Source organism: Grampus griseus (assembly GCF_964374135.1).
Source record: "Grampus griseus genome assembly, chromosome: 6".
Lineage (NCBI taxonomy): Eukaryota > Metazoa > Chordata > Mammalia > Artiodactyla > Delphinidae > Grampus > Grampus griseus.
Genome location: NC_139000.1, coordinates 86,397,136 through 86,412,488, shown reverse-complemented (window position 1 = coordinate 86,412,488; position 15,353 = coordinate 86,397,136). Strand labels below are relative to the sequence as shown.

Here is a 15,353-nt window from a genome sequence, read left to right as displayed (position 1 = left end):
AAGGCTACTGAAAAGGCAAAAAAAAGATACCAATTAGATACCATATAACAGTTTAAATGAGGCAGTATAAGACCTAATCCATTGCTTTCCTCTTAACTCATCTCAGATTGTTTCATTACAGGAAAACTACAGGCGTACCTCATTTTATTGCACTTCACTTTATTGCACATCACATATAATTGTGTTTTTTATAAATTGAAGGTTTGTGGCAACTCTGTGTCAAGCAAGTCTATCAGTGCCGTTTTCCCAACAACGTTTGCTCACTTCATGTCTCTGTGTCACATTTTGGTAATTCTCACAATATTTGAAACGTTTTCACTGTTATTATATTTGTTATGGTGATCTGTGATCAGTGATATTTGATGTTATTATTCTAATTGTTTTGGGGTGCAATGAACTGTGCCCTCATACGGCAGCAAACTTAATGTCCAAATGTTGTGTGTATTCTAACTGCTCCACCAACCAGCTGTTCTCCTTTCTCCTTCTTTCTCCTTGCAACTCCATATTCCCTGAGACACAATATTGAAATTAGGCCAATTAATACCCTACAGTGACCTCTAAGTGTTCAAGTGACAGAGAGAGTCACATGTCTCTCACTTTAAATCAAAAGCCAGAAATGATTAAGCTTAGTGAGGAATGCATGTGAAAAGCAAAGACAGGCCAAAAACTAGGCACCTTGCACAAAACAGCCACGTTATGAATGCACAGGAAAAGTTCTTAAAGGAAATGAAAAGTGCTACTCCAGTGAACACATGAATGATAAGAAATTGAAACAGGCTTATTGCTGATATGAAGAAAGTTTTAGTGATCTGGATAGAAGATTAAACAAGTCACAATAACTCCCTTAAGCCAAAGCCTAATCTAGAGCAAGGCCCTAACTCTCTTCAACTCTACAAAGGCTGAGAGAAGTGAGAGGCTGCAGAATAAGAGTTTGAAGCTAGCAAAGTTGATTCATGAGGTTTAAGGAAAGATGCCATCTCCATAACGTAAAAGTGCAAGGTGAAGCAGCAAGTGCCGACGTACAGCAAGTTACCCAGATCTAGATAACTAATTAATGATGGTGGCTACAATGAACAACAGATTTTTAATGTAGACAAAACAGCTTTATATTGTAAGAAGATGCCATCTAGGACTTTCATAGCTAGAGAGGAGAAGTTAATGCCTGGCTTCAAAACTTCAAAGGACAGGCTGACTCTCTTAAGGGCTAATGCAGCTGGTAACTTAAGTTGAAGCCAATGCTCATTTACCATTCTGAAAACCCTAGGGCCCTTTAAAATGATGCTAAATCTACTCTACCTATGCTCTATAAATAGAATAACAAAGCCTGGATGACAGCACATCTGTTCACAACACAGTTGACTAAATATTTTAAGCCCACTGTTGAGACCTACCGCTCAGAGAGAAAAGATTCCTTTCAAAATATTACTGCTCATTGACAATGTACTTGTTAACCCAAGAGCTCTAATGGAGATGTACAATAAAATTAGTGTTGTTTTCATGTCTACTATCACAACATCCATTCTGCAGCCCATAGATCAGAAGTCATTTCAATTTTCAAGTCTTACTATTTAAAATATATACTACATAAGACTATAGCTGTCATAGATAGTGACTCCTCTGATGGATCTGGGCAAAGTAAATTGAAAACCTTCTGGAAAGGATTCACCATTCTGGATGTCATTAAGAACATTCACGATTCATGTAAAGAGGTCAAAATATCAACATTAACAGGAATTCGGAAGTTGATTCCAACCCTCATGGATGACTTTTGTAAGGTTCAAGACTTCAGGGGAGGAAGTATCCACAGATGTGGTGGAAATAGCAAGAGAACTAGAATTACAGGTTGAAGATGTGACTGAACTGCTGCAATATCATGAGAAAACTATAGGGATGAGGAGTTGCTTCTTATTCATAAGCAAAGAAAGTGGTTTCTTGAGATGGAATCTACTCCTGGTGAAGGTGCTATGAAGACTGTTGAAATTACAACAAAGGATTTAGAATACAACATAAACTTAGTTGATAAAGCAGTGGCAGAGTATTTTTTTAATTAAGGTATGTACATTGTTTTTTTAGACATAACACTATTGCATGCTTAATAGACTACAGCATAGTGTAAATATAAATTTTATGTGCACTAGGAAACCAAAAAATTTGTGTGACTTGCTTTATTATGATATCACTTTATTGCAATGGTCTGGAACTGAACCCACAATATCTCTGAGGTACACTTATATAGTCCTAATTATGATAATTCAATCTGTTCATCTATCTGTTATACAATCTTAGCTCTAACTTGTCAAATTCCATGAAACAAAGCTATATAAAATGTCTATTTTACTGAAAAATCTCATCTTTAGAAGAAGTTCCATAAAAGATGATTAAATTTGTAAGCTCTAATTATGGATTAGCTTTACTTAATTCACTAAATACGTTAATGATTTTAAAGAAAAATTTTGCATCCCTTTAAAATAGTCTATACTACCTCCTAACAGATTATTCATCTACCCCCTAAAATGTAAGTTGAAATGAAAATAAATTTGAATTTAGTTGAGAATACACACTAACTAGAGAGGCTAACTTAAAACCACTGACAAACTTTTTAGCTCATTATATTGGGTTAATGCTAGCAGTAATGTGTCAACATCCAGAAGACAGAGAGAGAGAGAGAATGCAAAGAATAGCACAGGTGGATTTTATGTACCAAGACTGTAAATAGCACTCATCACTTCCACCCTCATCTCTGTTGACAAGCCCAAGAAATGAAAGGGGAACTGGGAAACGTATTCTTTGTCATTTGGCCACAACTCCAAGAAGGCAAAGGGAATACATAATTTTGGGGTAGATCTAGCCATCTCTATCACTCATACTAGCATAGGAGAGGTCTATCAAAATTGTAATTCACAGGAGAACAACGTATTTACAATGCAGGTTTACAAAGCTAATCTGAAAAAAAAAAAAAACAGAACATGCTTTAATGTAGAATACAGTAGTTCTAAAATTATGGTTAAAGATGAAAAGAACAAAAAACTATTTAATCAGCCACCTATAGAACAGTAAAAGGCCAAAAACTGCATTTCAGAAATGATATATCACTCTGGGAAAGCTTTGTTTTTACAGGCGTTCCTTTGAAACTGTCAGGCAAACATTTTTATAGACCATCTTTTCTCATACACAGTCAGCTCATGATATATAGCATAAATCAGAGACAGGCAAATAACGCAACAAACCTCCTCTTAGACCAACAGAAGGCAGAGCAAAAATTGTTTATTTCTTATAGGATTAAAAAAAAAAGCCTACTTTCCTTATTTTTCATCTCCCTGGGAGATAAAAAGGTAAGCAAGTACTTTGGAATCATACTTCAAAAAGTATGATGATTTTTACTTGCTTTAAACTACAGAAACAACAAAGTGCTGTTTTAAAAGGGGACCTAGCCCATTTACCTTTACAAACTTCTACTCCTAAAACCTGAAGTACATGCCAAAACAAGAAAAGCAATTTATCTTCAAAATGCTAAGACATTTTTGTTTCTGTGTTAAAGGCTTTGTGCCTCTGGAGGTTAATTCACCTTTCACATTGGATGTCATGGCATTATTTTCATTCTCCATGAATGAAAATAAAGACAATATGATTATTTTCTTTATTACTATATTCCTGAGTGAACAACATGACTTGTGATCTAAAGAAATTTTAAATTTTAGTATAGCTTTTGAATCAACTAAAGATCACATTATCCAAAAAACAGTATTGACAATAACCTAAGAAAGCTATGATTATCAGCAATCCCACCATTTCTCTCAGGATTGAGGTTTACTATACCTATATTTTTAAAATGTATAGTAATGACATTTTTTATAATATCAAATAATATAAAAACAAAGATTCAAAGAAAATCTTTACGGTTTGCAAAATTTTATCTCTCCTCTGCTGCTCAAAAAGTACTAATACCATCTTCTTCGCATAGCAGATGGGGAAATAAACATGTAAAACACATATGTACTTATTTAATAGTAGTGTTTTAAGACTTTGTGCCTATGAAAGCTAATTACCAAATTAAGATTTTCAAAATCACTTTGATTCAATGAATGAGTTCTTTTATGATAAACCTTTCGAACACCGTACTAGAACTATGCCATCAGTGAAAAAAAGAAACCAGAAAAACCTCAACATCCTAACTGATATCACTCAAATTAGTTTTAAATTTTGGTGAACTTTCAAAAGCAAACCCAACAAAAAAAGCAAAGGATGAAAATACCAACTTCCTGGGAAGCCTTCCTTGACACCCCCAGGCAGGCTTGCTTTTCCACTTAATTCCACTGGAATATCAGACTGGGTGATGGCCCCTTAACTACATTTCTTTTCATCATCATTCGTGAACTCTGTAAGGGTAGTGATCATGCACATTTATATTAGGCTCTTCAGTGCCTATCACAGGGCCTGGACCACGCTAAGTGCTTAATAAATGTCAACTAATTGAATGAATGAATACAGTTAATTAGAAGCTGAACAAAAGGTTGCAAGATGGAGGCAGCAAAGGGAAAAGAAAAAAGGGGGAAAAAAGTACTAGAATGGAAATTAAAATGGTTACTTCCTGTATATGTCCTTAGAGGGAAGCCATTTACTACTCCTGTGCCTCAGTTTCTTCATTTAAAGAAGCTGAACAAGATTATCTCTAATATCATTTGTTTCTAAAATTTTATTTTAAAAATGAAATGGTCATCTTATGTATAAATATTCACATAGACTAAACACTCTCTTAATCAACCTTCACTGAACCAACTCACCAGATTAACAAGTTTTCCATCACCTCTGAAAAATGTATAGTCTGAGCAAAGGTTTTTAAACTTTAGTGGACTTCAAATTGCCTAGAGGGTTTGTTAAAACACAGATTGCTGGGCCCCACCCCCTGAGTTTCTGATTCAGTATGTCTGGGATAAGAGCCAAGAATTTACAATTCTAACAAATTCCAGGTAATGCTGATGCTGTTGGTCCAGAAATCACACTTTTGAGAAACATGGCCTTATAGTAAATGCCCATTCAACTCCATTCCTATCATTTGAGCTGTTTGATTATCAAAGGTCAGTTTCCCAAACCTGTATATTCCAGGTGAAATTGTTTATTATAGTTACATTAGCTGTTTAAATATCATGTAAATATATAGTCATTTTCAAATTACCTTTGAATTAGGTGTGAGATTTCTGTAAAACACTAAGAAATTTTCATAAAAATCTAGGATTTTGCATTCTTTCCCAATTTAACTTCTTAGTCCAATTAAAAATTAAAAGTGAAAATAGTGGTGATAGAATTATTGGTGTTGAAAAAATCATGGGCACAAACAGACATGAGGAAACTTTTGGAGTGATATATTATTTTGATTGTGGTACTGCAGTGATCATTTCTTGGGTGCAAATATATGTAAAACTTATCAAATTGTATATACTATATATATACTATATATATACTATAAATATATGTAAAACTTATCAAATTGTATATACTATATATATACTATATATATACTATAAATTTACAGTTATTGTATGTCAATTATACCTTAATAAAATATGTAAACAACACACAAACTTACAGATACACACACCCAACAAAAATTTAATAAGTCTGACAAAACCAAATTTTGAGAGGTTATTGAGTAACCATAACTCTGATACATTGTTGCTAGGAATGAAAGAAAAGTGTTTCCAAAGTGTCAGTTTCATACAAAACTAAACACACATCACCTTATGACCAAGTAATTCCATTCCTAATTATTTACCCAAGAGAAAGGGGTACACAAGAGATTGTTCAAGAAAGTTCTTAACAGTTTTATTTCTAACAGCTAAAAACTGGAAATAGCTCAGGTGTCCATCAGCAGGAGAATGGATAAACAGAATGCAGCATCCATACAACTCAGCAATACTACTCAGCAGTAACAAGAAACAAACTACCCATGCACTCAATAACAAGATGAATCACAAAATATTATCTAAGTAAAAGAAGCCTTATATAAGAATACATCTGTATGATCCCATTTATATGAAAAGGCAAAACTAATCTATGATATAAAAAAGCAAAACAATGATGTCTCTTGGGGGTGGCAGGAAGGAATGTGAAGACATCTTCTGGAGTTAAAATGCTCTATATCCTGAAAGAGCTTACACAGTTTAGCCAGATTACACAGAGACATGTGTTTGTCAAAACTCATGGAATTGTGGGTACATTTAAGATTTCTGCATTTCATTGTAAATCTTACTTCAAAATGAAAAAAAAGAATTATAATTAAATATTGAACCTTGGTAATGATATGCATGCTCAAGTGTTTGGGGATAAAACATACTAATGTATGCCACTTTAAAACTCAACAAAAGATGGTGGGATGGATGGATATGTTAATAAGCCATATATAATGAAATGTTAACAGAATCTAGGTGGTAGGTATGTGGGTATTCATTGTACAATTGTTCCAGCTCTTCTATGTGTTTTAAAAGCTTCATAACAAGATGTTGAGGAAAAATCAGTTTGTAAGGTAGTAGGGATTCCATTTTTTGCATATTTATGTATGTCTGTGTGTTCATCGACATGCACATATGAAGCATATACATGTATATATTTATGTATGTTGTATATGAAACTATTCCCTCTCAATCAGATCCTTCCAATTCACTTTAAACATACTCAAGTTCCCCCTATCCCCAAATGATACAAAACAAACAAAATAGAAATCCTATCCTCCTTCAGCTACTACTAGGTCATATAAAGAGAAGCGCATACTTCTGGTGTCCATGTCTTCACCTACTCCATTCTGGCTTGTGCCCCCAATACTCCAGCAAAATGGCTCTTACTCAAAGATTTCAATGATTTCCAAGGCAGTAGATCAAATGGATATTTTTAAATCCTCATCCTTTGAAGAATTTAAAATATTAAATTTACCCACTTTTCAATTTGGAATGAGGGAAGCAAACTTTTTTGGTATGTAAAACAAGCATTTTTAAAAAGAAGAGCTCAATTTCATACTACGGCCAAGTTAGAATATACGAGGGGAAAACTTAAGGGATGAGATCAGAAAAAAGAAAAACAAAATGAAGAAGTTACTACTATAGTTCAAAGAGTAATTGCCAATGGTCTATTTTCATAGAACATTTTCACCTAATTCTACTACATTTTGAAATTCTAGTGAGCTCATTAACTATTGTCCACATTTCTTCAACTGGGTTAGTCATCCTATCTACAGAAGCTCTATCTTAAATGGATCTCCCCAAACCGCCTATTTATGTAGAAATTATTTTCGGAGTTACAAGAATAATAACCAGTGAACTAGGTCCTCAAGGATCAGATAAATCCAGCTATGTATCAAAATTAGTACAAAAACTATTTCCTAATCTTGAGAAGGTGAGCCCTCAAAGATATTCATAGCAGCACTGTCATAGCATATAATACAACTCAAAGCCTTCCAATGATTTCAGTGTGTCAGAAAATATAAAATTGTGCAATAAAATCACTTTTAAAATAATCTTATAAAATGTAAAATAAAGGGAATTTCTTTGTGACATGAGCTTCCAAGATGAAAGCTTAATATGAGCCTAAAATGTGCAGAAGAATTTGAATTGTATTTAGTAGGTTTAGGGTAGGGTTTCCCAAATTGCAGGTCACTTTTTGTAGCTCCCTCATGTTTCTGATTTTGAAGATGAACAGGCATTGACTAGTCAAAGACATGTGGGAAAGAACATTCTAGCATGGGCAAAAACAGTAAAAGTATATGTAAAGACAGTCACAGAAGGGCTTTATTATTTATTTTCCTTTAATATTCATCTGCATATCTTGGTCACAGATGGTAGTTTCCAAAAGGCTCCTATCTTTATTCTTGGAACCTCTTCTCCTGAGAAAGTAAGTTCGTTTTATTCCACAAGCAATTATTTAACACCTTCAATGTGCAAGCCTAGAACTATGTGCATTGCCTGAGATTAAAGGAAAATAGATTATGGCTAATAGAAACACACTATGATTACTGAGGGACTTAATTTTACCCTAGCTTTTTACACCAGAGCTTTATACAAAGCTATTATTTGGCTATTTTCAAATGTTAAACTTAATTTTTCGCTTACCTTTGAACTCCACTAACAATGGAGGTGTCATGAAGAATAAAATAGCTTAAATTCACTTGTAAAGATGGAAACACAGAAGGACTTAATCACACTAGACAAACACTCCTGAAAATCCAGAGTGATTGCTTAGTATAAAGTCTAGGTTCAGAACTCTAATCTTTTTGGATTATAAACCCTTGTGGTACACAGCTTCTGACAAGGCTCCCAATAATCCCCACCTCTTGGTATCCACAACTTTATTTAATGTCCCCCCTTCAGCCCAGTATGGGCTGAACCTCACAACCTGCTTCTAATGATGTGAATATGGCAAAAATGAAGGCTGTCTCTTCTGTGATTAGGTTACAAAAGACCACGACTTGTGTCTCACTAGTAGTGCTCTCTCTTGCCTGATCACTTGTTCTCCCTGTTGAAGCATGCTTCCACACTGTGAGAAGCACCATGAAGAGGTCCATGTGGTAAGGAACCAAGGAAGGGCTTTGCCAATAGCTCACAAGAAACAGAGGCCTCAGTCTAAGAACTCACAAGGAAATGAATCCTGCAACAACCACACAAACTGGGAAGTGAATCTTCCCTAGTCCAACCTTGAAATAACTGCAGCCTTATGAAAGGCAGAGCCAGAAGACCCAGCTAAATGGTACCCAGATTCCTGACTCACAGAAACTTTAATATGATAAATGTGTATTGTTTTAAGCTGCTACATTTTGGAATAATCTGTTATACAGCGATAGATAACTAACATAGAGCCTATCTGCAGAAAAGTATATACATATACAAATTCTGGCACACATTTTAGAGAAATAGGAGGCCTCTCTGAAGTCCAGCAATAGAACTCCTAGTGGCCCAGAGATCCCAGACTAAGAAATTTATGCTTTGATAAACTCCAACAATATGCACAAAAGGCCTGCAGAAGTCAATTTAACCATGCTATGTAGCTTAACAAATGTCAGAATGCTTTCCTTCCATAAGGTATTACTAAGAAAGTTAAATTACTCTAAATATAATTGATATCTTAGTACTAGTATTACCAAAGGTAAAAACAAGTCGTTATACTATAACATCGTTTTAAATAATGTATTTCATAGGTACTAAATAAATATTGAAGATAAAATAATGACTAAACACCATCCTTAAGTACTGTGTGAGACAAACACAAACACACACACACACACACACACACACACACACACACAAAACAATTATAAGATCGGCGATACAAACAGAAATTTCCATATGGTATCCATTCATGTATGTAATATATATGATATAATATGTATGACTTTATTGAATTTTAATTAAAAAGTAATTAAAATAAATACCTGTACTGTTTTTCCAAGTCCCATGTCATCACCAAGAATACACCCTCTTCCTTGGATGAAGTGTTCATAGAGAAACAGGGCTCCTTCCCTTTGGTAGTCTCTCAAATACCTATTAATAGTATAAGGAATAGAGTCTCCATTTTCAGATAATTGAAAAGCAACAGCAGATGATGGAAATTTTCTGTCTGGAAAATAAGGTTTTTCCAAATCTTCATCATCAAATATAAAATTCCTGGAGCAATCTTTAACAGATTTCACTTCTTGAAGTCTTTTAAGAGGTACTTTCCTTTCTTGAAAATCTGAATATAAGATGACTGCAAATGACTTCCCATTTTCATCCACTGTGATAGATTTTATGCTTGCTTCACAAAGTTTTTCATTATCTGGAGAAGGGGCGAGACATCTTTCTCCTGGATGCCATATATCTATAATAATAAAAGAGAAAATAAACTTGCCAAATCTAACTTATAAAGTAACAGCTCATTTATCCACTGCTATGAGAAAAAAGTGTTCCTCACATAAATACCCTTTCCAAAATCTGAAACAAGATAAATTATACTTATAACATGTATAAATATTTTCCTAAAGTATATTTTCCTCAAGTATATTATCATAATAAAGGGTACATAATTTATTTCCAGTTTTTCTCACCTTGGCTGTGTGTCATAATCTCCCCATATATGCTTCGTCTGTTGATTCTGATTCAGTGGATATGGGCCATGGGCATTTGGTTTTATTATTGTGTTTGGTTGTTACTGCTGAATTCAAAAGGTGACTCTGATGCACAGCCAGGATTGAGAACCACTTATTTAAATATTCATGATGACTCATGAACATTAGGTATAACGTTCATGATATGGTAGAGTAACACTGAATAGGACCTGGTAACAGGTAAGCTAAAATCCTCTGAACAGCAATATTTTTGTGATTCTTCTGTCTGCTTTTTTAGTTACTCCATCTCCTTTCTCTGAAGACAGCTGTTTCTTCTCACTGTCAATATTGCTGCTTCTAAAATGTTGCTTGAATCTGTATACAACTAATCAAGGGAATCTCCCAACTCAACTAGAGTGATATGTACCAGCTTTGTCACAGCTTTTTCCCTTCTAGGTTTTGAAGAGCCAAGGTTTTTAAAAAAGAGATGAATTCTAAGATCTCTTTCTGCTAAGATTCTATTATTCTTTGAAGAGTCTGACTTGTCTCTATGTACAAATTTATTCTGTGCTTAACTGTAGAGCTATTTTATTTTCTATTCAGAAAATAAAGCACTGTGAATGAGGAAGAGGGCCTCTACAGAGTATACTGTTGGTACAATTAAAAGGTACCAAATAGAGGAAATTAAGCAAAAATAATTTCCCAAATGGAATTTCTTATAGCAAGAATCCCAGAGGAATTGTATAGCTACAATTTTAAGGATACTAGGAATTATTTTTCTCACATATTTGTCATTGAGATCACATATCATTGGTAGTTTCCCAGGGACTTCCTATTGATGCTGAATCAGGCTTGTATAACATTCATGATTATAACTAGTACATCTATATTCTCTTCAGCAAGAAGAGCTCATTATACTATTCCTCATCAGTTGTTCCTCAAAAGTAAAACCATTATTCTAATTTTGATAAGGTTGTTTTTATATAACAATCAGCAAAAAAAATCTGTTCTCCCACTCTAATCTTTGCATCCAAACTGTTTGAGAATTGTTACATTATTCTAAAAGAGAAGAGTTTTAATGTGAAAATAAAACATTTATTCACTATACAGGGATAAAAAATAGGTTGATGGGCCCTATTTTCATAACAGTACTGTTTGAGCCTTAAAACCTACGTTAAGCCTTGCAACAATTCTTAATACATTATTTGTTTCACATGCTTTGTCTACCTATCCAGCAAACGCCTTCTAATTTTTAAAGACTTAATTCATTAATTTATTTATTATTCAACATATATGATTTAACACAATTATTTGCTAGAACTGTACCACACAGTTAAAATGAAGAAAACCAATGTCAAAAATGATAGTGATTAAACCTTGCTTAGAACTAGTCTTTCCAAATCTCATTAAAAGGCCATCATTGTCTAACCAACTTTTCAAGGTAGAAAACCTTTAGTCAGCCCTTATTCCTCTTTATATATTAGTCCCTACATCCTCTCCATCAGAATGTCCTGCTGGCTCTACCTAAAAAAAAAAAAAAAAAAGCATCACTTTCCTCCATGCCACCATCACTTTAAAACAACTGTTGGTAAACTTTTTCTGTAGAGTCAGATTTTAGCTACTTGTTATTTTACATCTTGCAGGCTATACTGTCTCTTGCCCTTGTAACACAAAAGTAGCCACAGACACATAAACAAATGGGTATGGCTGTGCTCCAGTAAAACTTTATCTACAAAAAAACAAGTGTCAGGCTGAATTCGGCCTTGACTGTAATTTGCCAAACTTTGGCTTTCTCCTAAATTACTGCTACAAATTCCATTCTCTATCCTCCATTCTCTAACCATTCTCTCTGCTGACACTATTTCCCTCTACAATCCATTTTCCACATAGCAGCAATAGTGACTATTTAAGAATATAAATTATTAGTAAATCTTTAATTTAAAATCTTTTAATAATGACCCACTGCACAAAGAATAAAGTCCAAGCTCCTTACTATGGCCTGTAAGACCCTGTATGATCTTCCCCTACTTACCTCTCCAACTTAATCTATCAATTTTTCCCTTGACTCAAGCATATTAAGCAGGTCTTTTCTCAGGTGTTTTTATGTCATCGCCTCAGAGATTTTATCTCAGACCACCTTATTTAAAGTAGGGAACCCCACTATTCTGTACTATTTTATTGCCTCTATAGCACATATCACAATGTTTAATTATCACGTTTACTTTTTTTATCTGCCTCTCACTAGAGAATAGTATCTTTTCCAAGAAAATGTCTGTATTCTTCAAAATTTTATCCCCAGGACCAGCACACAGTAGGCATTCAATAAAAGAGCTGAATTTATTAACAAAAACACATCCTTGATCTCATAGGACCTTGACATCTAATGAGAAAGACAAATACTCAAAAGTTCACACACATGAAATTGCTATAAGTGCTTTGGCAGAACAAAGTGCTGTAAGAAAGAGGTACTGAGGAAACAGTTTAAAAAGTAAGGAGATCTAGGGGCTTCCCTGGTGGCGCAGTGGTTGAGAGTCCGCCTGCTAATGCAGGGGACACGGGTTCATGCCCCGGTCTGGAAAGATCCCACAGGCCGCGGAGCGGCTGGGCCCGTGAGCCATGGCCACTGAGCCTGCGCGTCCAGAGCCTATGCTCCGCAACGCGAGAGGCCACAACAGTGAGAGGCCCGCGTACTGCAAAAAAAAAAATTAATTAATTAATTTAATTAAATTAAATAAAGTAAGGAAATCTAAGAAGAGAATATCAGAGGGCACATACAGCATGTGCAAAATCCTCATGGGCTTCACACAACAACTTACAGAAGTCTATTTGGTTCCTGAGTTTGGGTAATTTCTAGAACTAAATATTAATAGATTCAGTTAAGTTTGAGCAGGGCGGTTATCTCTCAGTATTCAAACTCCAGAACAAATAGCTTAAATTAGGATGATTTCCTATTGGACTGAATAGGGGTAAGGCTCCTTATGATCTGGTCCCTGTGTTCCTCTTTAACTTCATTTCCTCCCTCTCTCCTGATTTCATTCCAAACTGGCCTCCTTGCTATTCCCCAATCATGGTAAGCATACTCCCACCTTAGTCTCCTGAGATTTCTCCTCGCCAATGCTCCTCCTAAATACCAAAGTGACTGATTCTTTCACTTCATTCAGGGTTCTGTTCAAATGGCATCTCCTCAGAGGTATCTTCTCTGACCACCCAATCTAACATAGCCACTCTAACCCGCCACTCTCTCTTCCTTCACCCTGCTTGATACCATTTTCAGAGAAAAATATGAACTGTCTGTTATTGTTTATCTCAACTTAAATATAAGTTCCCCAGAGCAGGGACTTGTGTTCACTGCCATATTCTGGGCACCTAGGACAATGTTTGAAACTCAAATACTTATCAAATTAACAAATATTTATATATAGCTAACATTTTGAGGGCTTATGTGTGCCAGGCATGCAATTTAGATGTAGTAGTTCATTTGAGCCTCACAGCAACCCTTCGTGTAAGTAATATTATTAGTTCCATTTTACAAATGGTGAAAAAGATAAAGGTTAACCATGGTCACACAGCTAGAAAGTGGCAGAGCCTGGATTTGAACCAAGCTATCTGAACTTGTAACTACAATGCTATACCAGTTCACACGTGAATGAACAACTCCTTGGAACTGAGTAGCCCTGCCCCTTTTAAATGAGGTATGAGCATTCCAGTTACCATAATCTCCACTCAGCAGCTTCATCCATTTATTTCACCTGCCAGGTTTCTATAGGTATTTATATTTGTGGTCCCTGAGTTATAGTGTCATCAATTCCTAGCCGTCAGAGCTGAGGCTTGTTACTTAAACGTCTCTGAACTTTAGTTCTGAATCCCTCATCTATTTAATGAGATCAGTATCTTCCTCAAAGGAAAACATGTACGTAAACAATTAGCATATTTCTGGGCACGAAACAAGCACTCAATATCTGGTAGCTTTTGTTATGTCACTATTAATAATGAAAGCTATTAATTTAGGGTCAAGAAGCCATCCCAGATGACTTGTGGCAGATAACCATACCCTCCTTAAACCCTCTCTTGGTGACCCATTAAAGGTGATCCTGACTCAGTACATCATATATTAAGCTCTTTGTGTAATAAACTGAACGAAATATCTCAACCTTTATTCACCTACTTAATAACAAATCTACCATTCACTAAGAACTGAGGCATACAAGAACAGAGAATAAAAATGCCAAACATTTACTTAGAGTTTACTATGAGCCAGACACTGGGTCACATAAATGCTTTGCTTAACACCATCTCATTTAATAATCACAAGAACTCACTCAGCAAAGATAGCAGTTTTACAGACGAGGAAACCACCCAAAGTTGCTCAGCAAATGACTGTCAGAGCCAGCACTAGATCCCAGGGCAGTCTGACTTCAGAGTGCAGGTTCTCAACTCTGAATCACAAAGAACTGTCCCAGCCCTAGAGATGGTTCACAATCTCCAGCTGTCACTCACAGGAGCCACAGGGTAAAACCGCAACCCCAAGGGAACTGGCAGGAACAGGTCCAACCCTACGCAGTAAAGACAGTTGTCTGGGGAGAGAGGAGAGCTCGGAGCTTATACCTTTGCTGTTGGTTTCCGCGAGGGGCTTCGGGACAGAGAGATCCATCTGGCCAGGGGGGAAGGGCCTGGCAGCCTGGTTGCATTTAACACCTGACAGGCGGCGGAGGATCGCCAGGAGGAGGCTGGCGGGCGGACGGCGGCCAACTCCACCTGCCGCCGCCCTCTGTACATAGCCCCCCGCCCCCGAAGCCCGACGTCACGGGACGAGAGGGAGCAAAGGTGGAGCCTGACGGGGTCCAGGGAGAAGGGCCGGTTGCGTTCGAGACAGCGGCAGAGCCGGAGGGCGCTGTGGAAGCTGGCAAGGCGGCGCTCACCTAATCGTCTGGGGCTCCGCCGCCGGGGGAGGACAACAAGCAGGCAGGTCGACCCCCTAACCTCCCTCTCAGTAATAGGCTTTGCTCTGGGACCCACCACAACCTCCAGCCCTGACTCGGAAAATCCCGCGAGAACTGGCTCCCGAACTGTTTTCGGGATCTCACGAAAACAAAATCTTGGTTGACATGGGCGGAGCGATCTTCCGGCCGTCTTTCCTCTAGGAAACCGGTAACACAAAGAACCGCGATAGTTGCAAGTATCGCGAAGTTTCATATCGCCTGCTAGCCTGCAGCGGCTCTTGCGGTTGCGGAGAGAGGGAGAAAGATGCTCGTGGGCGTGGGCCTGCAGTGGGTCTTTTAAGGACCGGTAA

At 36.5% G+C, this 15,353-nt stretch overlaps 1 protein-coding gene across 2 annotated transcripts in view; it reads right to left on the bottom strand.

The window, feature by feature from the left end:
* Positions 1-15,085, bottom strand: part of ERCC6L2 (ERCC excision repair 6 like 2) — a 139,965-nt gene extending 124,880 nt beyond the window's left edge. For both annotated transcript variants that reach the window (XM_082657395.1, XM_082657396.1), the window contains exons 1-2: positions 14,669-15,085; positions 9,413-9,837 (exon numbers count right to left, since the gene is read on the bottom strand). In XM_082657395.1, coding sequence (XP_082513521.1) covers positions 9,413-9,837; positions 14,669-14,714 — 471 coding nt within the window. In that variant the 5' untranslated portion in view covers positions 14,715-15,085. The remainder of the gene's footprint in view (positions 1-9,412; positions 9,838-14,668) is intronic.
* Between the last annotated feature and the right edge of the window lie 268 nt (positions 15,086-15,353).